Source organism: Dipodomys ordii, unplaced genomic scaffold, assembly GCF_000151885.1.
Source record: "Dipodomys ordii isolate 6190 unplaced genomic scaffold, Dord_2.0 Scaffold45, whole genome shotgun sequence".
Classification (NCBI taxonomy): domain Eukaryota; kingdom Metazoa; phylum Chordata; class Mammalia; order Rodentia; family Heteromyidae; genus Dipodomys; species Dipodomys ordii.
The window spans coordinates 11,125,898-11,150,016 of record NW_012267261.1 but is presented as its reverse complement, the minus strand read 5'-3'; the positions used below and the strand labels follow the sequence as shown (position 1 = coordinate 11,150,016).

General features: G+C 48.9%; 1 protein-coding gene across 2 annotated transcripts in view; it reads right to left on the bottom strand.

Moving 5' to 3' along the window:
- Nucleotides 1–7,190: 7,190 nt before the first annotated feature.
- Sema5b (sema domain, seven thrombospondin repeats (type 1 and type 1-like), transmembrane domain (TM) and short cytoplasmic domain, (semaphorin) 5B) overlaps nucleotides 7,191–24,119 on the bottom strand; it is a 43,421-nt gene continuing 26,492 nt past the window's right edge. Inside the window, exons 4-21 of one of the 2 annotated variants that reach the window (XM_013019378.1) lie at nucleotides 23,868–23,930; nucleotides 23,508–23,606; nucleotides 22,590–22,803; nucleotides 21,634–21,919; nucleotides 21,035–21,170; nucleotides 19,480–19,687; nucleotides 19,130–19,337; nucleotides 12,336–12,453; nucleotides 12,013–12,194; nucleotides 10,855–10,998; nucleotides 10,478–10,625; nucleotides 10,128–10,353; nucleotides 9,743–9,961; nucleotides 9,195–9,365; nucleotides 8,946–9,095; nucleotides 8,562–8,606; nucleotides 7,942–8,147; nucleotides 7,191–7,788 (exon numbers count right to left, since the gene is read on the bottom strand). In XM_013019378.1, the coding sequence (XP_012874832.1) occupies nucleotides 7,630–7,788; nucleotides 7,942–8,147; nucleotides 8,562–8,606; nucleotides 8,946–9,095; nucleotides 9,195–9,365; nucleotides 9,743–9,961; nucleotides 10,128–10,353; nucleotides 10,478–10,625; nucleotides 10,855–10,998; nucleotides 12,013–12,194; nucleotides 12,336–12,453; nucleotides 19,130–19,337; nucleotides 19,480–19,687; nucleotides 21,035–21,170; nucleotides 21,634–21,919; nucleotides 22,590–22,803; nucleotides 23,508–23,606; nucleotides 23,868–23,930 (2,982 nt within the window). In that variant the 3' untranslated portion in view covers nucleotides 7,191–7,629. The remainder of the gene's footprint in view (nucleotides 7,789–7,941; nucleotides 8,148–8,561; nucleotides 8,607–8,945; nucleotides 9,096–9,194; nucleotides 9,366–9,742; nucleotides 9,962–10,127; nucleotides 10,354–10,477; nucleotides 10,626–10,854; nucleotides 10,999–12,012; nucleotides 12,195–12,335; nucleotides 12,454–19,129; nucleotides 19,338–19,479; nucleotides 19,688–21,034; nucleotides 21,171–21,633; nucleotides 21,920–22,589; nucleotides 22,804–23,507; nucleotides 23,607–23,867; nucleotides 23,931–24,119) is intronic. The other variant, XM_013019379.1, reaches the window with a different exon arrangement.

Genomic DNA, 24,119 nt, shown 5'->3' with positions numbered 1-24,119 from the left:
TAAGCTAATTTTGTACTGGCTTTTGAGTAGAGTCTGTTATTCATACCAGGCAGATTTGTTCATTGTAATTTTTGCTGGTGGAGGAGGGCTGAGCCTGCAGTGGTAGTGGGAAGACTGTTTCAGAAATGTGGAAATGTAAGACTTGACTGTGACTGAAAGGTTCCCCTCCCCCTCCCCCAAGTGTCTTCTGGGCCCAGTAGAAGTCTGGTCTTCCCCTTGCTTGCTTGTCTCAAACTCCTCCCATTAATCGAGTACAAATAGCAGCTTCTATACCATATATAGGGACCGTGTTCCCATATAGACATTAAAGTCAAGATCAAGAGAGCACAAGAGACATCTTCTTCCAAAAAGATGCCTTCAACAGGAGAAGGGACGGATTGCCTTTGCTTGGACTACCGATGCTGGTAGCATCTGGACCCAGAGAGGGTCATAGAGGAATTCCTCAAACCCTGGGCCTTTCTCTAACACCTGAGCTAGGGAAAGGATGGAAGAAAGGAGGGTTTGTGTGTATCCCAGGATTCCAATTGGGAATCATGTCCTAATTGCCTGTATCACTCTCCAGGTTCAAATCTCAAAGGTCCTAGTATCCCTGACTTCTTAAAATCAAACCCTTTAAGTCTGTACTCTTATGCAGCCAAGCAGTCCCACTTTAGCTGAAATCCAGGCTATCCAATTGGTATTTTAAAGAACAGAGACCAAAAACAAAAACTAAACCTAAGACATCAAACTAGACACGATTTTTTGGTAAGAAGTAGAGGAGTAGTGAGAGCCTCAAGGGACATTTAACCATGTACCTAGGGATCAGAGAGATTGGGGAAAAAAGGAGTTCCTGGAGAGGAAGGAACCAAAGTCACCTCTGATGATACTTGCTCTTGTTTTCCTAGAATGAGTGGCTCTGCCATTAGGAAAAGATCAAACTCTAAAAAAGAAGATAAAGCTACAAGATGCAATGTGATATGACAATAAGTTGGGCAAAGCTAGCAAATTTTGAAATATGGCCAGGCACCGGTGGCTCACGCCTATAATCCTGGCTGCACGAGAGGCTGAGGATCAAGGTTCAAAGTCAGCCTGGGCAGGAAAATCTGTGAGACCCTTATCTCTAATTAACCAGCAAAAAGATAGAAATGGAACTGTGACTCAAGTGCTAGAGCACCAACCTTGAATGAAAAAACTAAGGGATAGCCCAAGCTCTGAATTCAAACCCCAGCTCTGGCACACACACACACACACACACACACACACACACACACAATTAAAGTATGTATACTTTGAATAATTTTACTTTTCAGAATTTATTTGGCCATTATGGATGTATATAGAACAGTCTTTCCAACATCATTTATAATGTGAGATTGAAAACAACCTACAGGTTTATTATTAGGGGTTTGGTTAAGTAAATGGTGGGGTAATGTTCTGGGAAAAGTTAGTTATAGAACACTCTAAGGACAAATTGGGAAGAGGAAAAGCAGATGTGGAACAGCGGCATAGTGAACATGCTCAGAATACACACTTGGGCAAAGTTAAAACTCAGTGTGGCTGGGTACCTGTGGCTCATGCCTTTAATTTTAGCTACACAGGAGGCTGAGATCTGAGGACCATGGTTCATAGCCAGCCCTGGCAGGAAAGCCTGTGAGATTCTAATCTCTAATTAACCACTGAAAAGCTGGAAGTGAAGCTGTGGCTCAAGTGATAGAGTGCTAGCCTTGAGAAAACGAACAACTATCACCTCACAGACAGAGCCAGGCTTGGAGTTCAAGCTCCAGCCTCAGCACGCATGAGCACACCCTCCCTCCTGCCCCACCCCCAGCCCTAACACACACAAATCAATGTGGGGTTAAAGCTGAGGCCAAGTAGCACCATATCAGAATAAAAGTTCTGGAATGTAAGAATGAATCTGAAATTGATCCCAATGTAATGGAATGAGTCTTATAATTTTATTATTAAGATTGCTAAGGGTCTAAGTTTTAGTTGGACATTATTATACAGCAACATAATTGTTGGTGGTCTGCTGCAAGATAGCTCTTGTGGTCACCAACTACATAAGAAGCAGATCCCTTCCACTGCAGAGAGGAAGCCACATGTTCTTTGCATATTACACTGTCCTATACATTTTTCTGTTCTGTATTCTTTGTACATTCTTTATGATGGATGGATCAAAAGCAATTTAATCATGGATATTGTACATGATTTTGTAATTTTTTTCTACTTATGAAATATTGAAGTAGAAATGCTGATATTCTGTCTTTAATTCATTTTCATAAGATATGAATTCTCAAATATGAAAGGCTCATAACACAAATGGAATTAACCATCCCAAATTAAATGTAATTCTTGAAAGTTATCTTACTTGACATAATGAATGTAAGATAGACAACAGCTCAGTTGGCAAATATTAGAATTATGATTTAATCAAATCACTATTGTTCTGCCTTGGATAATTGAAAATTATTTAACATATTGACTCACAAAGATTACAGTGTTCTTTCTGAAGTTATCTAGGTAACATTCTTTTAATATTATTTTCCCCAATTCATTTGCTATTTGAAAGTGCTTAATTAGTTGTTTTATTTTTTCTTGGTGCCAGTGTTATGGCTTGAACTCAGGGCTTTGGCTCTGTCTCTGAGATTTTGTGCACAAGGCTAGCACTCTACCAGTTGAGCCACAGCTACACTTCCTGCTTTGGGGTAGTTAATTGGAGATGAAAGTCTCCCAGACTTTCCTGCCTAGGCTGGCTTCAAACTTTGATCCACAGATCTCAGCCTCCTGAGTGGCTAGAATTATGTGTTGTGAGCCACAGATACCTAGCTCCTTAATTAGATTTTGGCATTAAAAATAGATAGCTTCATAATCATCATATTGTGGCATTTTCTCTACAGTACTAAACATACATCTGTAGTTTGACTGACTGGTAGAATGTTAACATATGAAGCATAAAAGATTTTCATTTCAAGATTTGCCAAGACATTTATAGTGAGTATCATTTATTACTATAGCTAGGTAGCATGACTTGCTCATATAACTAATGCTGATGTGCTAATTAGATACAAGGATAACCTTTATAACTGTGACTGTAGATTGGGCACAAGCTGAGGGTAGGCATTCAGCTATCTGGACTTCCAAAAGCTGAGAGTGAAGATCAATTTGCAGATTTGGAGCTGAATATCAAGGCCAAAGTGAAACTCTATGGAATCCGATGTATATGTGTACCTCGACACAGATGGTCCCATGATATATCATGGTTTAACTGACAGTGTTTTAATATTACAGTAGTATTAAGCAATATAGATTCAGTAGAAAACATACTTTGGATTTTGATTCTTTTCCCTGGCTAATGATAAGCAGTATGAGACTCTCAAAATACAGGCAGTGATACCAAGCCACAGCTCCAGACATCCATTCACATGAGATTCTCAGTGCTTCATTAGAAACAAAGCTTTGTGCTAATAGTGTTGCCTGCATGCTTAAGGTAAGTAGGCTAAGCTATGATAGTCAGTAAGATACATCATACATGGAGAAGCAACTTGACATACAGAGCTGTAGGCATATATTCCCTTATCTACCCCCAGCTGCCCCAAGGAATGGAGACTTGAGGTTAGGAATCAAAAATGGGAGATTCATATAATGACAATGTCATATATATATACCAACAGAAAGGATTTACAGTCACCATAAAGAAATGATAAACATTTGAAAAGATTGTAATGTTTACCAGGACTTGAACATTATATGTGCACATGTATAAAAAACCACATGGCACTCCATAATATACACACTTTGTACATATCAATAAAATAAATTTTAAACATAAGAGACTCAAGCCAGGTACCAGAAGTTCATACTTGTAGGTAAACCTAGCTGCTTTGGAGGCTGAGTTTGGGTCAATCGCGGTTCAAGGCCAAGCCTGGGCAGAAAAGTTCACAGGACCCCTTTCTCAACTCACAGCTAGGTATACTGGTGTGCCTCTGTCATCCCAAACTACATAGAGGCTGAAATTGGGAAAATCACAGTTCCAGACCAACCAGGGCTGAAGAGTACTCGAGACTCCATCTCCACAAAAAACAAAACAACAACTACAAAAAAAAACCTGGCTGTCCACCTGTGAATCCAGCAACTACAAGAAACCTAAAATTGGCAGGTAGTAGTCCAGGTGCTCTCCTAGGTGCCTAGATCTCTGTGTCTGTGCTTTATTTCACATAAAAAAGAAAACATCTAGATAAATCATGCAACAAACCCCAAAAGGGTTAGCTGAAACTTACACCTAGGTTTTCTAGTCCCCAACTTTTGCACATCTGGTTTCTCCAATTTCTGATTCTTTGTGAAATCTTTTTGTACAGGAGGTTTAACCCATATCCATCCACCACAGGACTGTTGTTATTTCATCTCTTTATGTCTTCAAGAACAAGTGGTTCTGTCTGTAGGCTGCACATCTACAGACCCAACCAACCAAGGATGGAGAATATTTTAGGGAAAATTATATCTCTCCTGACATGTAGAGACTTTTTCCCTTGTCATTATTCCCTTAACAATGTAGAACAACAACACTATTCCCAAAGCATCCACAATGCATGAAGTATTTTACGTTATCTAGAGATTGTTTAAAGCAAACAAGAGGATATGCCTAACTTACATGCAAAAAAAAAAAAACCCCCTTCATTTTATATAAGGGACTTTAAAATCCAGCCTGTGGAATTCACAAGGTGGGGTGGGAAATGGGTCCTAGAACCAATTCCTCAAGAATACTGAGGCACAGTGGCGCTATGACTTGGGATTATAGCTACATCCTGGTTTTATTGAAAACAGTGACAGAGCTTTTGTTTTCTATTCCCTTTGCTTTGGGGGTGATTTTGAGATAAAGCAGAAGAAATATCTTCACCCTGCATCCTGGTCTCTGCCTTATAATCATGGTAATATTATAATGCAGAGTAAGACTGTAAGATATTTGACTTCCTCTATCTTCTAAATTCTTTGCAATGAATATGTATAATTTTAAAAAAATAAGAAAGCACAGCCAGGAGCCAGTGGCTTATGCCTTTAATCTTAGCTACTCAGGAGGCTGAGGGCTGAGGACTGTAGTTTAAAGCCAACCCTGGCAGGAAAAATTCACGAGACTCTAAAGTCAAATCAACCAGCAAAAAAAACTGGAAGTAGAGCTGTGGTTCAAGTGGTAGAGCACCAGCTCTAAGTGAAAAAAACTGAAGAACAATGCGTAGGCCTTGAGTTCAAGCCTCAGTACTGGTACACACAGGCACACACACTCCCACACATCCCTACACACATTATTTAAGTACAAAAGAGTCCAAGAAGACCTGGAGCTTCCATGCCCACATGTTGTCTACCCTCACTAAGCCATCTGCACGGAGGAAGCCTCCTCCCTTTCCAAGCATACTCACTGACGCACCATACCCTCCTTGTCAATGGAGCAGTTTTAGGGTCCTCAGCTCTGGGCTAGAGCTAGTCAACAAACAGTCCTTCCCACGCCTGCTCCTGTGTGTGCAGTGTGGCACCTTCTGTGCATTCTGAATGTTGTACCTCTTTTTTTTTATAAAAAGAGAAGTGTCGGGGGGAGGTGTTGAGAAACCAAGGATTTCATTTCTGGTGATACCATTACCTGGGATTCCCCACGACCACTTGCCTTAGACCTGTCCACTCCTTCCACTTAGACATAACCAATGACCTTCAAGAGGTTGAGGCAGACACCCTGTGAGTCCTGGAACAATCTTGAACTTCATTGGCTCCATGAGGCTCAAGGGAATCTGAGACTCCAGGATTTAAAACGCCTCACTGGCCTCCATGAGCTCTAGACTTGTGGAGCTGATGGGAACCAATCAAGAATCCCAGACTACAAATATTCACATTTGAGCTCTGATTGGACTCTACCTTGGCCTAGCAACACTGACGTTTTAGTTGTCTCAAGCGCCAAGATTCCAGGCCGGTTCTGTTCCTCCTTCTCCTCCTCCCTTCCAGGCATCTTCAGATTTCAAGTACTTCTTCCACTCCGCAAGATCCTCTTCTTCCTCCACCACTCAGATCATACAGGCCTTATAGCCTAACTACAATTAAACTCTGCTGGGAATCTTACAAAAATTGATCCGCCCAATTATATTAGGAAATTGCTATCTCAGTTTAACATGTCCATCAATCTTGTCTAAAACGGCAGCATTGATTTCATGGGCTGAAGCTTTGAGGTTATTTTTATTTAATTCAGCAGAAACCACATTAGGCCTCCCCCACCTCACACGTTCACTCATTTTTCAATCTGGGTTTTATTAAACAGCATCCAAAATATCTCATAAATTACTCTCATCAATACTCTTCTGCTACATTCTTCCGTCTTCACCCTAAAGTTGTTGCCAAGACCCACTGCTCTGCAAACAGGTACAGATCTCTCCTGTTGTGTTGCTGTTGGTATACCTTGGGTCTCCACTTACAAATCTGTTTATCCCCAACTTTTCTGAAAAGGGACTAGGGCAAAATGTGTATACATGCATATAAACCCACACATGGGATGAAATCCTCTATTAAAGTCAGACTCAACTTGGATCATTTCCTCCACCTTGAGAAACCATCTGTTACCCTAGGGTATTGCTCAGATGGACTACATTGTGCCAAGAGGGGCCCACACACATATGCACCAAGACAGTTACATTCGGAGACTCGATATCATCTTTAATTAATAATGCCACAGCTTAACATCCTTTCTGTTGCTGCAGCAGATGGTGTGTGTGTGTGTGTGTGTGTGTGTGTGTGTGTGTGTATGTGTGTGTGTGTGTGTGTGTGTGTTTGTGTCTTCCTGAATAGATGAGGGGCCAGCAAAAACTCCCAGGCAGGTCTCAGCCAACAACTCTGGTGAGCAGCAACTGGAATAGAGTCTCCATTGAGAAATGGAGGCCAGACTCTGCCTCCTATGGTCTTAGCCTTCCTGGGTTACCTTTCAAGCATTTGCAGCATGAGGCTAATGTTTGTTCCAGGTCAGATTAAAGGGCTTCTTGGCAAAGATGAGTCTTATCTCCAGTTCCCAATACTCACTTCCTCTGACCAGAGGAAAATCCTTGGGTGACATACAGATTACTAGGAAGAGGTGGACAGTCTGGACCCGCATTGGTCCCCTACGCCACATGGCTCAGCACCACAATGGTCCATCCCTGGGCAGAGGTCCAGAGTTACTGAGCCGTTTAGTTAGTTCCATCAGAGACCAGCTGGATCCATCTCAGGCCTTTCTTGGGGTCAGCCAGAGAAGGGGGGGGATTTGGCTGATGATGCCCCTGGAAGTCATTTCCAACCTCAATCGAAGAGGCTGCCCTCCTGTCAACTCTATTCTCCAATTCTTCACAGGCCCAGAAAGTCCACAGCTCAGATGTGGCAGGGGAGGGTGAGCCTGATGGTGGGTCACAACGAGGCCATGAGAGACCTGGGCTGAGCTGGGTCCACAGCCATAGGCCAGCCTGAAGTCAGTCCTCTCCCCCATGGTCACCAACAGCCAGAGCTCTCTGACGCTGATGGGATCTCCACAGGCCAGGCAACAAGCTTTTGGCCCAGTACAGAGGGAGAAAACCAAAGTGACTCCACTGTCCGATCTCCACTGCTCTGTGCCCTGGAAAGGCAAGGAGCCCAAGTCCCAGGACGGCGGGATCAGCTGTTGGGAAAGCACCGCTGTCCAGGTGAGGCCTCGGACCGAAAGCTGGGCTTGTTCAGCGGGCTGGGGTAGTAGGTAGTCGTGTATACATTGGTCTGCTGCAGTGGGTAGAAGTTGGCTCTGTCATCAGGAATCAGGTTATTCTTATTCAGGGTCTGTATGAGGAAGAAGAAACCAGAGAGAAAAGAATGAAGGGAGAGATAGGAAAGGGGTTAAGCCTAGCCAGCTTGTGAAGGAACATTCCAGATGCCGTTCCATTATGCCACGACTCTTCACCCTGCTCTGTGCTAACGTAAGAGGATTCCCACCTTGAACTCCATGGGTGTGTACTTCTCATTCTTGGGGGTGCCTCCGCCCTTATAGTGCAGGTGGTTGGGGGTGGCAGGATGGACAACGGTGGACTCCTGGGACTGGCGCTGGCAGTGATGGCAAGACAGGTACACTGCCAAGGTCAGGAGTCCGGAGCCGAGGAAGCAGGAGACGCCTGTGGCCACCAGGTGGATAAGATTGAACCCTGCAAGACAACAGATGTCTGGTAACAAAGAGCCACTGTGAAGAAGGTAGGTTCCCGACTACCTCCTTGGGAACACAGACAGCAAGAGGAGAGTCTGGGACATGAAGAAAAGACAGGGCTTTGGGCCAGCCAAAAGAAACAGGGAAGGCAGGCAGTCTGTCACTAAGGCCACTCTCACAGGACAGCCTGTGGCTTGAGTCAGAGGTAGCAATCTTAGGTACAGACTGCTGATGGCTCAGCTGGAGGACCCGGATAGAATTGCCAGATCTCCCTGCACACAGCCCAAAGCAGGTGAAGACCCCTACCTCCCACCCACCAAGGTTTGGCTGCCTGAAGCGGAAGTGAGAAGAATCCGGACATGGGAGTGGGGTGGAGAAACGGTAGAAGGACAGTCTCAGGAGTGGCTCTTTTTACCTGCACAGCTGGTGGCCTCTTCCATGCTGGAGGCAGGCAGGATGACTGCAGGAAGACAAGTGGATTGCGTGTTAGGATAGCATGGAGAGGGGACAGCTCTCTCCTGGGCTGCTGTGGGTCAAGCAGGGAGTTGCATGTGGTCTGGGGCCTTTCCTCTCCTATGTCTACTGGCAGACCCTCTTTTATGAGGGGCCCTTCCTCCATGAAGAACAGCCCTTTCATGAGGTAGGGCCCCAAAGCCCTTAAGTGTGTGCCAGGGGTAAAGGTGTGGCGTTTGTCCGTCATTCTGCACTAGGACCCTAGCCCCAGGGACACAAGTTTCCAGAAGGGAAGGATACTAAAGGCAGAGCACGCTGGTGAGCAGCTACTAACATAAGAGCCTACCAGGGATCTCACTGTATGGGCAGGGGCGGCTCTGGCTGCTGTTGCCAGCACAGGCCCCGGGTCCTGGGACCAGCTCTTCACAGTGCCGGCTCCGGCTTTGGGTTCCATCCTCAGTGCAGACACCCCACTCAGACCACGGTGACCAGCCTTCTGTGGGTGGGAGGTGGAATGAGGTGGAGTGCCTCAGGCTCTCTCCTGGGGACCAGAGGCTCCACGATGCTTCCCGGCCCTAATGGATGCACTCAGTACCTGGGCAGGCCTGTGTGGCACATAATGCTTCCTCCGTGTGCAGCCCCAGACAGATGTCCTCACCTGGGGAGGGCGCCGGGCTGGTGCAGGAACGTGTGCGTTGATAGTGGCCCCCACCGCAGGAGGCTGAGCACTGGGACCACGCGGTCCAGCAGGACCAAGCACCCCGCACTGCAAGTGGATGCCATGAGGAGGGACCCCATCTCCACTCAACAGACCACACGAAGGGAGGGTCCCCAGGGGAAGCCAGGGAAATACAGGCAGCAGCTGAGACCAGGAGGGAGAGGAACTGAGAAACCAAGTTCTTTCTTTAACCCACTAGGGGAGAGAAAACAGTGAGGCAGGCTTAAGAAATGGCCACCAGAGTAGCCACGTCCTCCACGGTCAGGGTAAGGAACTTGCTCTGGCCAGCCAGGCTCTGGTGGCTCACGCCTGTAATCCTGACTACTGGGGAGGCTGAGATTTGAGGATGGAGGCTCTCAAGGCAGTGCAGGCAGGGAGGGGAGGTCCTGGGGCCAGGCCTGTGCGCCCCCGGGGCACAGGGTTACCTGGGCAGGCCTGGGGGTTGCAGTCCTGGTAGTCAGCAGCGTCGCCCACGCAGGGCAAACCCCCGTTTCGGGGCTCGGGGTTGGTGCACGTTCTCTTGCGGACGCGGAAGCCCAGTTCGCAGTCCCGGGAGCAGGCCGACCAGGGACCCCAGGCGGCCCAGCCTCCGCTCAGCGTGTGCGGGGAGGTGTTCCCGCTGCGCAGGAGATCCTCCACCAGGCCTGGGGAGGTCGGCGGGGACCGTGGAGCTCAGCGATGGGGGGGGGTCCCAGGAGGCCCAGCCCGCCCTGGGGATCCCGCGCCACCCCTCACCCCCTCCCTCGCTTCCCACCCGCGCCCCCAGGCCCGCAGCGCAGGCAGTCAGGGAGGGAGGGTCCTGCGCGCTACCATCGGTGTCGCAGGCTCCGGAGCCATCGGGCGGGCAGGTTCGGGTCTCAGTCCTCCTCTTTCCAAACTGCAGGCCGTGGGGGTCGGGCAGGGGCGCGCGGCAGGTGAAGCGGAAGCGCTGCTCCTGCCGCGCGCCGCCCCGCGTCACGTTCACCGGCAGCCACGGGGTCCAGGGCGTGTTGCGCCGCACCTCGGGGCAGCCCTCGGGGTTGCACGTCTTGAACTCCTTGGGGGGGTGTGTGGGGGGGGTGTCAGAGCCCCAGGGCCTGCAGGCAGGCCCCTGCCCGCGGTGGGGGGTCTCCACACTCCCCCACCCCCACGGCCGCACTCCCCCCTCCCGGGACCCTCACCACGCCGCAGCCCGGGCACGAGTTGCCATTCTCACACGCCCGACGCCGCGATTGCACGCCACCCCCACAGTTGCTGCTGCACTTGCTCCAGGAACCCCACGTGGCCCAGAAGATGGGCACCGGGCAAGGCGTGTTCTCATTGCAGAACCTGGGGGGGGGAGGGCAGGAGCGTCACTCTAGGGAGGGGTAGATCCCTGTCTGGGGGGGAAGGGGGGGTCACAGGGTCAGCTGGTCCAGCAAGGACAAGTCCCCTGGGTCACCCTGAGAATTCACTTCGAGGAGGTTCTGGAAGTCTGGGACCCCTCCCCCACCATACCACACACACACACACACACACACACACACACGCACGCACGCACAGCCACCCGCTAGCTCACCGCTCCTCCCTGCTCTTGCCCACGCAGATGCGGCCCCCGTGGCGGGGCACAGGGTTACTGCAGCTTCGCTGGCGGACCTGGAAGCCAATCCCACAGGATGTACTGCACTGTGCCCACGATGACCACGAGGTCCACGCCCCATTCCTGGTGGGGTGGGAGGGGACGGAGACACAGATGTCCCTCTGAGCCCTAGCTCCTTAGATCTGGTCTGCATCTGGGCAGATGGCTTTTTGGATTGTTTTCAGGAAGGAGCAGATTGTGACAGAAAAGAGCAGCTCCTAACCAGGTCATCATCTCAACCATACTTGGGATTCATCCGTTTGTTCATTCATGCCTCGAATCTGTACTGAGAGCCTCTTCCATACATCAGGCTGTGTCCAGGGCAAAGAATACACTCTTTAGAAGAGGAGGGTCTGGGCACCTTGCCAACTTGCCACCTGTCTTTTCCCTCTTTTTTGTTAGCCAGTACTTAACATGCAACATTGAACTGGCACGAGCAAATGCTACTCTCTCTTGTCCACTTTGTCTCAAGGGATCAGAATTGGGCTCTATAACTTACTAGAATACTTATCTTTAAGACAAATGACTGCATTCCTACCCCTTGAGGTGGTTGTGAGGGTTACATTAGGGAACATATATGACATCAAAGATGCTTTAAAAGTATGGGTTGGTTGCTCTGACCATTGAGCAGTATGCAAGCACTCTGCACACCTATCTCCTTTCATTTCAATCACTCTCTGGTGGGTATTATAATCCACACTTAGAGAAATGCAGAATGGGTAGGTGCTGGCCAAGGTCATGCTTATAGGCTGTGTAATAGAGGACTGCCACCATCCCATGCGGAATCTCAAGTCTGGACAACCAGGCTGATTGTAGCTGGTCATTGGAAGTGATTACCATGCCTGCTTAACCTTTCTTCTTTGCATCAGTGCATTGCATCAATGGCCTGTGAGGCAGAAAGTTCTCTCCCCCTTGTGTGAAAAGTCTCCTAGGGTACATGTTTCCTGCCTTAGACATCAGTCACTTGTCTAGTCCCCAGCACTTCCCAGGGGCAGTTTTCTATTCCTCAATTTAAACACCTGGGTGGGGCTGCCCTATTTCTCCAATTCTCCCTCTACACCCCAGAAACACACCCATCCAAGCCCTGTCCTCACCTACCTGGAGCAGTTGGCGATGTGGATGGCTGGCCCCAGGCACTCCAGGCCCCCACAGCGGGGCCGGGGAGAGTCACAGGATCGGGCTCGGCATAGACAAGAGCCTGAATTGTCTCCATCTAAGTGCTCACATGGTTGCCATGAGGACCATGGGCCAAAGCCTCCATCCTGGGTCACATTCCGAACCTGCAGGCCCACATACAGGGAAAGGCCTCTGTCATATGGGGCAGGGACAGGGGTAGAAAGAGACCTAGAGGGGGACTTGGGGAATTATGCTAGGATTGAAGGGAAGGGCTGAAGAGGAAAGGGACATGAAGGGTTTCTCACAGGACAGGCTGTGATGTTCTGGGTCCAGAGGCTCATGTTGGTACTGTCCTCAAGTGTGCTGCAACGCTGCTGCTTCCCATCCCAGCCGCAGTATGGATCTCGTGCCCCTAGGCATGTCCTGCCAAGATGGAGGTCCTGAGACTTAACCAAGCCCATTAGCTTACCAGTCTCAGCTTCATCTCAACAACATACCTGAACATACCCCTCCAAGTACCCCTTCCCATCCAGTTGCCCCCCCCCATAACTTGCTGTGTGTCCAGTATCATTTTAAGCACTTTACAAGCATGAATTAATGAATGTAGCATCCAGTGAAGTGTGTGCATCATCATCTCCAGATTTATAGAGGAAACCAAAGAGCCACCAAAGTCTACAAACCCTCCAGAAACTGTAACTTAACCAAGAGACTGACCTGCTTTCCCCGAGAATGAGCACTTCATAGTCCTTATACAGGGCCACAGGAAATATGGGCCACAGAAAAATTCAAAGAGCTCCTGCTTGTCAGATTCTCTGATTACAGATGGAGAACACCTTAAAAGTGGTTCTCAGCTTGGTGCTGGTGGCTCATGCCTGTAATCCTAGTACTCAGGAGGCTGAGATCTGACAATCATGGTCTGAAGCCAGCCCAGGCTGAAAAGTCTATGAGACTCTTACCTCCAGTTACACACAAACACACACACACACACACATGCACACACACCCACACACACACAGAAGTGGACCTATAGCTCAAGTGGTAGAGCACTAGCCTTGAGCACAAAAGTTTAGGGACAGTGCCCAGACATCGAGTTCAAGACCCGTGACTGACACCAAAAAATGGGGCAGGGGGGAGAATTCTTGACTCTGGCTCACATGAGAATCACCAGAAAAGCCTTTAAAAATCCTCACCTGGACAAGAATGGTAGGGTGATTTTTAAAACTCTGGGTGATTCAAAAGGGAGCCAAGGTGAGAGTCACGGGTATTTGTAACGCAGGCTTTTTATTGTATAAAGGAGAGGAGAGACTAGTTTTCCTCTGAGATCACACAAACTGTACTAGGTAGAACTGGGGCCAGACCTAAGCTTCTCTCACCATCCTACCTTACAGCTGGCGTCATATATAACTTCACACCGTAAGTGAATGTGGGCCCATCCTGCAAAACCCAGGTCAGATGCTAGGCTTGGGTACAGTGTAAGGTACACAGTGCAAGCTGTTCAGTAGGGGAAAAAAAGCAGAGTCCAGTGCCTTAGTAGCATATGAATAAGCTCAGCTGCCAGAAGAAGGTCACATCCCAGGTCCCCTGTTTCCTGATCTCACAGTTGGTTTCTCTATAGTGGCCAACAAAAGATAATGGTCCACACATCAATGCATGCCCCAGATGCCCTCACTTCTCATGTTCCAGGATTCCTTTCTTCCTTCACTTCTTTTGATTTAATCATATAATGTGTCCTTTACATTTTGAAATAAGAAATATTAATTTCCCCTAGCAGGACTTTAAGGCAGACTATTGTGGGAATTATGGAGTTAAGATTGGCTGTCCCTTGTTAAATAAAGAAGGATATCCAACCTGGAGATGGAACAAGGGACATTCCAACCCTTAGAGAACCCCCTGCCCATCCCACAGGATGCCTGATCTCTTTATTCCTTCCTTCAGCTTTCCCCTTCGTGACCTGATCTTCTGGAGAGGATATAGAAAGCAAGGGGGCAGTTGTGAAAATACACCTGAGAAGGTAGTCTGGACTGAAAAGAAGGTAGGGGTGACCATTAGGAGAGTCCATGTCATTATGTAACCATGCTGAGGGATTTTTCCCCTGGCCAAAGGGGCCTAAGATGCTGGCAGATATGGGGATAGAGACAAGAGCCCCAGGTTTAGCTTTGCATGGCTCCAGGATGGATGCTGTCTTTTCTCTTGAGACTTCAAGATAGTCTCCTGTCAGATGAGTTCTTTATTTTCAGTATGCTCAACAGGTTATGGGCCCTAGCGATAAAAGAATTTCAGTGAGAAGCCTTATGATGTCTTGAAGGGGCTGAAGAAAACAATATTGTCCTCTGTACTAGGCTAACTCATGATCTTTTTTCCTCTACCTCTTGCTCCATCACCCATTCCTTGTTGCTTTTAGTTTGTGTTTCAGATAGGGTGTCTCATTGAACTAACTTTGCCAAGGCTGGCCTCAAACCATAATCCTCCTGCCTCTGCCTCCTGCTGGGCACCACATGTGAGGCATGGAACCACCATTGAAGGCTTCTTTTTGAGGTAGAATCTAGCTAAAATTTCCCCTCCCCTGATGCTAGCCTGGAATAGTGATCCTCCTATTCCTGCCTTTTGAGTGGCTGGGATTGAAGGCATGTGCCACTGAGTAGCTTAGACCAATGATCTCATATAAGTGAAGTGATGCTTGGCACCCTTAGTGAACCTCAATAACAACACTCTGGTCTACCAAGGAATCCAAAACACCTGTTGCTGTTTCTACATCACTCACTCAAAGGACAATTTGCGTGAGCTATACAAAGAAAGTGTGCTTCCATTTTCCTCCGGGGGTTAACAGTTTGATCCAATGGTGTTTCAATAGCAGAAGCTATCAAAGCAGACATCATGGGGCTCAATATAATCCATGTGCACAGTTCCAGCCAGCATGGCTTTGAGATTCTGCTGAACGGCAGATGTTTAGACCAAGAAGACTGCTATCATATTCAACTGAGCAGAAATCAAAGCCCATACCTGAGTTTATTTCTCCCTACCCTCCAAAAAGGGACATCAAACTCAAGAGGCAACTGATAGGGTATTGATAAACGCAGTAAATTCACTAGGCAAGAAAGAATTAACCATGACTTCTAATGGATAATAATAAGAGATATGACTCTACCCACCAAAAACAAGTGCTGGCCAGTAAATAGTTAAGGAAGAAAATTTGCCTCTGCTTCTTCTTTTTTTTTTTTTTGGTCTGGTCATGGGGCCTGATCTCTGGGCCTGGGTGCTGTCCCTCAGCTCTTCAGCTCAAGGCTAGCGCTCTACCACTTGAGCCACAGCGCCACTTCCGGCTTTTTTCTTTTTGCTTATAGTGGTGCTGAGGAATTGAACCCAGGGCCTCAGACATGCAAGGCAAGTGCTTTACCACTGAGCCACCTTCCCAGCCCCTTGCCTCTGCTTCTATAAGACTAAAGCAGAAAAAAGAAGATTCTGGAGGACGCCAGGGTGCTTTGTGCTACTTACTCCTCAGGGCCTAACTAGTTCTAGAGAAGTTGTTCCCAATCTTCACTGCAAATCTGGACACCTTTCAAAACTCCTAAGCTAACAGAACAAACAGCTTACCTACCTCTCGGCCTTTGGGGACTAGAAGAGGCCCAGACACTAGAATTTGTAAACAGTGCCCCACCCTCATGCTCCGTGACTCCAGTGATGAGCCACAGTTGGGAACTGCTGTGCCAGGGCCACTTTTGTCAGGAACCCGAGCCAACTGACAAAATGCCTTGTTTTTCCAATCAGTGAGAGAATAGGAAAAGAAACAAGGAAGAGTGGAGGCTGGCCCCAGCCTCCCCTTTAAGGCCCTCTCATTCTCTCCTGTGTCATTTAAGCCCCAAAGAAGGAAGAGGAGATCGGATTCTCCTGCCCTGCTGCTCCTGCCCCTGTCTCTGCCCCTGTCAGCCTGAGGTGCCTTTGAGACTCACTATAGTGCCTATGCTTTCTTGCTGTTTCCAACTAAAGGGGATCACTGTTATCCTGGTTCAAGTGGATCACCCCCTCATCTGCCAAAAGGTGCTTCAAAGATAACAGAACAGGGGAACACGCTTAAGAAAATGAAAGCTCCAGGCTGAACAGGGTTACAGTTTGCTTTTGACTATAGAAGCTGGAGTTCTTTTTATAAAAGGAGCCATCCTGACAAGAACAAATGACTTTTTTTTTTTTTTTTACTGTATTGTCTCAAGCAGCCATTACAAAAGTGAACAGGTTTATCCCATGGGCTTGCAGGTAGAATGGAGATGGATGGTAGAGATGTGAGCAGACAGATTCCAGCTCCCTGCAGTGACCACCTCACCATAGGAGCTATCCAGTACGGAAAGGCCATCCTGGTGCTTGAGAGCAAAGGGTGATTACTTAACCCTGAGGAAGTATCAAGGGCTTGACTGAGAGGAGATGCTAAATGAGCATGGACCTTTCTGCTCTTTCCGGACAAGCAAGAGGACCTGTGAATGAGCTGATGTTCAGGACACCCTCTGAACAACAGGGCAAAAGGCCTGCTGGACAGAAAAATGAGATGATTCGTGCACTGAGCAACTGCTTCATGGAACCCAACAATGGTTCGTTCTCTTGGCTGTTCCTCATGTGTGCCCTGCTTGTCTTTGGCCAGACCAGAGTCTTGGCTGTGCCCTGTAGTGCTGAGATTTGCCTGAGTGGAAGAAGACAGCTGGAAGTAACTCCTTGATCAGAAGAGGAAGCCTAATGGCTGCTCTCTGCTCAACCCTCCTCCTCTTCATGCCAGCTTTGGCGAGGATGAAGACATATGCATGAAGTGTCTCTCTCAGGACACAATAATACCCTGTGGCACACATCTCACGATAGTATAAATTCTTATATATTATGATTGGCAGTTAGCTTTCAGACACCTGGAATGAATGCTGGCTGCACATACCTGCTTGTGTCATTTTATTAACCTTGTAATAATGTGACTTTGCATTTTTATAAATTTTAGATCCACCTGGCAAGGATTTCATTATCCATTCCAAGCTCCTATCCCAAACTCATGAAACAAGAAAGGGCAAAAGTGTCAGAATACAACCAACTTCCTGACACCTTACTCCATGGTAGGTGTGCACTGGACACAATACCAACCTCCTTGTCCCCTCTGCAGAACTGTGTTGGGAGTCAGCTGCCCACATCAAGACTGCTAGCCACTGTCCAACCGGTCATAGTAAAACACCATTCCATGCAGCCTGAGACTTCATCTCACTGCTTCACAAGCACTTTTGTACCCACAGCCACAGAATTAAAGTCAAAATCTTCTCTTAGCTTTCTTAGCTGGCCTTCCATCTATTTTCCAAGCCCATTCCCTATGCCATGCCAAGTATGATGGTGCACACCTGTAATTCCAGCAGTGAGGAGACTGAGGTAAGAGGATTGCAAGATTGGGACCAGTCTGGGCTACATAGCAAGACCTTGTCATGAAAAATAAAAATAGAAATATCCAGCCATTCCCCAGACTTCTTCTTTACTAACCTCCTTTCGAGCCAAATAATTAGTCAACTGAAGGATCGGTCCTGTGCGGCAGACCACTTTGTACTTTGAGCTGGGTAAGACTCCCTGGTGGGGTATAAATAATCTTGGGCCACTGGGTTTGCCTTTAAGGATTTATGACATCTTTGAGAACAAGGCATATGTGAAATGTTTAATAACAACACAAATGTTAAAGAAGAACACAAGAGATGAGGGAAAAGCTGTCAGCAGCTACTAGCCCCATGATTCATTGCCAGGCAGGGCTATCTGCATTCAACATCACAGATCCTGAGACTCCACAGAACCCAGGAGGCTGGGCTGCTCCTAAATGTGATTGTAGATTAAAAAAAAAAAAGGAATAAAGACACTAGCTACTGCTTATGATTTGCTAGACTAGGCATGTCACAAATACCATCCTCAATCCTTACAAACTCTGCCTAAATTCAACATCATTTGTTCCACCAATTTCCCCTTATTTTTCTGTTAAGAGAACTGAAGCTCAAAAAGGTTAAGTAATATGCTCAAGATAATACAGCTGGGGGGATGATGGAATGGAGATGGATCCCAAGGTATGCTTACTTCCAGTACATGAATCCTTCCCACTATACATATTGGTCTCTCTCCACATGGTAGCTACAGGTTACCAGACATCCAAGCTCTATGGCTTGTTCATCTTGCCTCCTTTTACATCAACAACCCTGCAAAAGTGCCCTGAACATAGTAGGGCTTTGTAAATATTGTTTCATTGGCAGAACCATGAGTCCAGGCTGATGGATGTTTAAGTGTTTGCCCTCTGCCCTGCCCTGCCTCAGCTGCCATACTACCTCCATGCAGCCTCCATCCAGCCCTCCTCCCTGCCCAGCTCCCAGCACACTGGCTAAAGAACAACCCTTGGCAGAGTGGGTAACATTTGCCTCTCAGATCTCTCAGACAGATGGCACAGCCAGGAGTCTCTGTGGCAAAGACTGCAGAAGTCTGCGTGGCTGTGACTGTGCCAGCTTTTGATGATCATGAGGACAGGATGCAGCCTGGGCAACCTCAAGGGCTAGGAATCTGGAAGACAGCTTTGCTTCCCCTGCCCCCTAAATACTGGTGTCACTGGTGCCAAACTGATGACTCCATTTGACCGTGTGGTATGGATTCTTTATCTCAGAAGCAATGTGAAGCCAGTGCACCTCCTCCACGTGGCTTTGCCACCCAGATTTCTTTGCCTCTAAAAAGAGACAAAAGTTTAGAGCTGACTCAAAGCACACCTGGGCAACAAGGGCTTGCTGTGTCAAAGACAAGGACTTCTCCCTAAACGCAGGGAGCAGAGTCAATCAAATAAGCTAGAAACGGCTGACAGGCGTGAACCACGGGATTGCCACCACCACGATGCCCCCAACCGGGGCCGTGTAAAGTGCTGCAGGTTAAGACATTCGACGAGGAGGAACCCATGGTTCCGAGAGGTTAAATGACTTGTCCCAAGGCATGCAACTGCAGGCTGTGCAGGGATACCACCTCGATGGCCCTGACTCCAAAGCTGCGTCACGCCTCCAGGTGTGACTGGCAGGACGCAGCTGCCAATCACGGGCGGGCCACGCCCTCGGTGCCGGCCCGGGTGGCTTACCCCTGGCTGCGGTAGGCGGCGCACCTCTCCAGCGGGACGCGCAGGACGCCGTCGCTGAGCCCCACGAAGAGCGCACGCGCGCTGTGCAGGATGCGCAGGCTGCGCAGGGGCTCGCGGCGCGCGGGCGGCAGCACGTGCAGCTCCTCCAGGTAGCAGCCGCGGAGGTGGCGGCTGGCGGTGGACAGCGCCTTTAGGATAGTGCCGGATTCTAGGGGTGGGGTGGTGGAGTGGCGGGGGAGGGGGGGCACACAGAAGGTGGTCTTGAACCCGTGGAATCTCGAAGCCCCGCTCTGCCCCACCCGGCAATCGCCTCCCCACCTGCAGCCCAGGGCGGGCCGGGGCGGGCTCACCCGTGCCGATGTAGAGCACGTGGTAGAGCGTGTCCTTGGCCTGCACCAGGTCCACCACCAGGTGTGAGAAGCGCACGCTGTCCTGCGTGACGCACGGCTCGGGGGTCACCGGCTGCACGGCCTCGCTCATCAGGAACAGGCGCTGCGCATCCTGCAGGCTGCGCTCCGTCAGGTTCTCGTTGGGGCCGGTCTCGGGCAGGGTGCCGCACTGCCTCGGGCGGGGGAGCGGGGTCACCCAGCGCCTCCCATGTGCCCACTTCCACCACGCTGCACCTGCTGCCCTCCCCTCCCACCCGCTGGCCTGGACGGGGTGGGGGGATGCCAACTCTACAACACCCTTTCCCCCCTACCCCAACATCCCTGCCTGGACCCCTGAAGCCTTTCCCTGGGAAAGGATGGTCCTTCTTTGGAAGTGGGATATACAGGAGGGACAGGGGAACAGAGACCTGCCAAGGCTGGGAAAGAAGAAGCAGAAGAGAAGAGGTCTGGACTATCTCCAGTTGAGGGTGAACAGTGCCCTGTAATCAGTCAATCCTTCTCTCCCTCCCTCTTTTCTTCCCTGCCTCTCCCTCTGCCTTTTCTTCCTTCCTTCCTTCTTTTCCTCTTTCTTTCTTTCTTTCTTTCTTTCTTTCTTTCTTTCTTTCTTTCTTTCTTTCTTTCTTTCTTTCTTTCTTTCTTTCCATCTTCCTTTCTTTGTCTTGTGCTGATACTGGGGCTTGAATTTGGGGTCTCCAGCTTCCACTTGACTTTTTCACTCAATGTTGGCACTCATCACTTGAGCCATACCTCCAATTTCACCTGGTTAACTGGAGATAAAAGTCTCGTGGACATTCCTGCCCAGGCTGGCTTTGAAGCTCAACCCTCAGATCTCAGCCTCCTGAGTAGCTAGGATTATAGGCATGAGCCTATAATCACCTTGGGCTAATCTGTTTTCTCTCTCCTGTATCTCTACCACCTCAAAGTTTTTATGTCTCCTAATCCAAAACTGTAAGGCAATCAATCACTTTTTTATTGGGCACCTAGGACATTCTAAGCATATAAATCTTCATATGTATGTATGCAATATTATCTGTATGGTATTATCCTTAGTTCCAGATAAGGAAAAAGAGATTCAAGGGGATTGGGTGACCTGCCACATTCGCACAAAGTCAGGCTAGATGTAGATCAGGATTGCTGGACTGCAAAGCCTTTCACAGCTCCAGACTACTAGTGCACCCAGAGACCTTCTAGGCATTCATGCCCATGCTGGACACACTGTGAGAAAACCTTGGCTAAAACTCCTAAATTCTGGCCAGAACTTGCTTATGTAATGCTCCCCTGGTTCCCTAAACTTCATAGAACTGAGGTTCAAACTCTCCGCCCTTCTAGAGATAGCTCAGAGCTGGTGGACTAGCTCTCTCGCCCACTATCCCCTCTCACTCATACTCTGAGAGATTATCACACTCTCAAGGATCCAGAAATTAGGCCTGAGAGCAGCAGGCCAGGCCTGATATTCATCTGTGTTGAGCAGTGGGGGATCCGTTTGTGGCTGGGGACAGAGGAAGAGAAGCTATACCTGGAAATTGGGGATGGGGTTGGCGATGGGGAGCCAGGTGGCCCTGGGATTCTCCTGGTAACGAAATGGGCCGTTGAAAGCCTGGGAGATGGCACTGAGGTTGAAGGCGCAGACAGCTGAAGCGGCAATGCTATTTCTGAAAGGTAAAAGGTGGTGGGTGTCTGCTCTCCCTGGGGTTCGACTCCCTCCTCTGACACCCGCTAACAGGCCTACCCTTCAATGTAAGATCTCCAGGAAGGAGATCCCCAGCCTGTGTTTTCCAGGGCAGTCAAGTGGGATGGGGTGGCAGGTTTGCCAGAACAGCCTGCTGGCTTCATTCAGGAGCCATGAAGTACTGAGTTGGGACAGGACTACAGAGAATCCCCGAGCCTCTCAGAGGTGCTGCTGTGGGCCTCTTCCAGGGCCACTACCCCTTCATGCAAGGCACGCTGCTTCCCATTAATAGAACCATAACCCATTCCAGAATGGTAAGCCCCCAGTACAGGAGGCATAGCAATGCAGATATGAAGAAACAAGGGCTCACCAGGCTGCAAAGTCAAGCTAGCATAAGCTCTGCCATGGCAGGAAAGGGAAAGGAATGACAGAGGGCCTGGACTCACACGTTGGTGGTGAAGACACCATAGATGAGGTCCTGCTCAGGCAGGTGGAAGGCACTCTGCAGCTCATTGTAGTAGAAAGGGACCTCGCCAGGGCGGGAGCAGTTGAGTCGAGCCTTCATGAAAGTGGTCCATGTGTCCTCCAGCAGGAAGCGGCCTCCCACATCATTCTTGCACACGCGGGCCACCCGAGAGTACACAGTGCGCCCACAGTCATGCTCCACCGCGTTCTCCCGCAGGAAGAAGTATGCAAACAGCCCGATGTCATAGGCTGCCACAAAGTTTGGCTCTTGAGATGGAGATGCAGAAGGGGAGCAAGGTGTGTGTCAGGCCAGCAGGGAAGAATAGAGGACAGTCAGGAGGATTTGACTCATTCAGTTCTCAAATGTACATCCTACCGCCCCCAACTTGGCAGCCCAGGGGCTTTAATCCTGTTCCCGCCTCCACTACTAAGTGCAGCAATAATAATTCATACCCATTACTCACTGTGTACCAGATATGATCATAAGTACTTGAACCCCCACTCAATTCTCACTACAATGTATGAGGTATGCACTAGGCCTGACACCACATTACAGATGAGAACATCACAGCCCAGAGAGATTTAAGTGCTTACTCAAGGCCACAGAGCTAGTTAGTGATGAGTAGGGGATTCTCCAAAGGGGGAGGGAGGGAGAGGCAGAGCATTCATATCACTCTCCTAATTTCTTTCCCCTAACCACTTTTTCTAACCAATCTCTATCTCATTTTCCCCAAATATCCTGCCCTTCATATGTCCTGGACATCTGTCATTTCATCTGGGGCCCACCCAACATGCTCCGGTCTTTCAACAGACATCTGCCCTACCTTGGCCTCTTTCATGACTAAACAAGCCTGAGCCCCATACATACATGGAGCAGGAACGAACACTGGCGGGGGTCAGAAGGAGGGGAGAACCATCTCGGGCTGTGCCAACTTACCATTGAGCCACTTGGAATTATACTGGGCAGTGCGGAGTGGTGGCCCACTGCCCAGGCTACGATAGATGGCAGGGTCCCGACCTGAGAAGTCAATGACCGTGGCTGCATAAAGCTCCCCTTGGGAGGAGATGACAGCTGTGGAGTTGTGTCTCGGGTCGTAGGGACAGCGAGCCACACCATTGATCTTCTCGATGGTCCGGCTGAGGTTCCCCACCTGTGCATGATGGGAGAAGGGAATGCTTTTCCATGCCTTTTTCACCCCAGAGTTGTTTCCTCTAGTCTCCTTCCCCCACCCCCAGAATCCTCCCCACTGCCCACACACAAAGGGAATTGCCATCATGGAGGAAGAAGTCCTGTACCAACAGATGGACCCTCAAAGTAGACTAATAAAATATAGAGGGCCCCCAAACTCAATTCCAGATGGAAAATAGTGTTGTTGTTTTTTAAAAAAATAAGTATGCCTCAAATATTTCATGGACACACTTATATTAAGATACCATTTACTGGCTGGACACTGGTGGCTCATGCTTCTACTCCTACTCAGAAGGCTCAGATCTGAGGATCAGGGTTTGAAGCCAGCCCAGGAAGGAAAATCTGTGACTCTTATCCCTAATTAACCAGCAAAAAACCAGAAGTGGTAGTATAGCTTAGAGTAGAGTGCCAACCTTGACCAAAAAAGTCAACCAGGAGCATGAGACCCCTAGTTGAAGCCCCAGTACCAACACACACACACACACACACACACACACACACACACACACACACACACACGATACCATTAATTGTTCACCTGGAATTCAGACCTAACTGGTCATACTTTTTGTTTTTGTTTGTTTTTGTTTTTTTCGGTCCCACTCCAACAGGCAAGAGAACTCCTCTTGTGTCCTCTCTAGCTTACCTGCCCTTTTGCCCACTCACCTGTCTGCTGGAGCACACTGGGGAAAAGGCATTGGTGCCACACATAAACACCTTCCGGCCGGCGACAATCAACACTCGCACATAGTTCTGACACTCTTCCTGAGGAGGAAGAAAAGAGAGAGGGGTGGGAGAGAACAGAGAAAGAAAGAAAGAGGGAGACTCTGCAGGTAAAGTGCTGGAGTCTGTCCCCTACAACTCCATGCTAATGTCCTACAACACCCCTTTGCGGATCTGTGGTGGGGGTGTCTCTGTTCCTCCCTCATCTAGGCCATGCCCCTGGGGTAGGTGACTTCACACTCCTCTATCCCACAAACCTAGTGCGAGCTGCAACAGGACCCCCAGGACAGCAAGGACACATACCTCAGTCTTCCCTTTGCTCTGGCACGAGCGACGCGTGTCCTCATTGGAGGCCCACTCTGTGGCCTGTGGGAGAAACACAGACATCACATGGCTTTTTCCTGACACTCCCCTCTAAGACAGGACGTGGTTGGCTTCTGGAGTGGATGGGATGCTGAGAGGTAGCAGCAGAAGACTACGGCGTGTGGTTTCTGCTTACTACATCAGAGGACCAGGAAGGCCTGCCGGATGCCCTCACTCCAGAGACTTTTAACA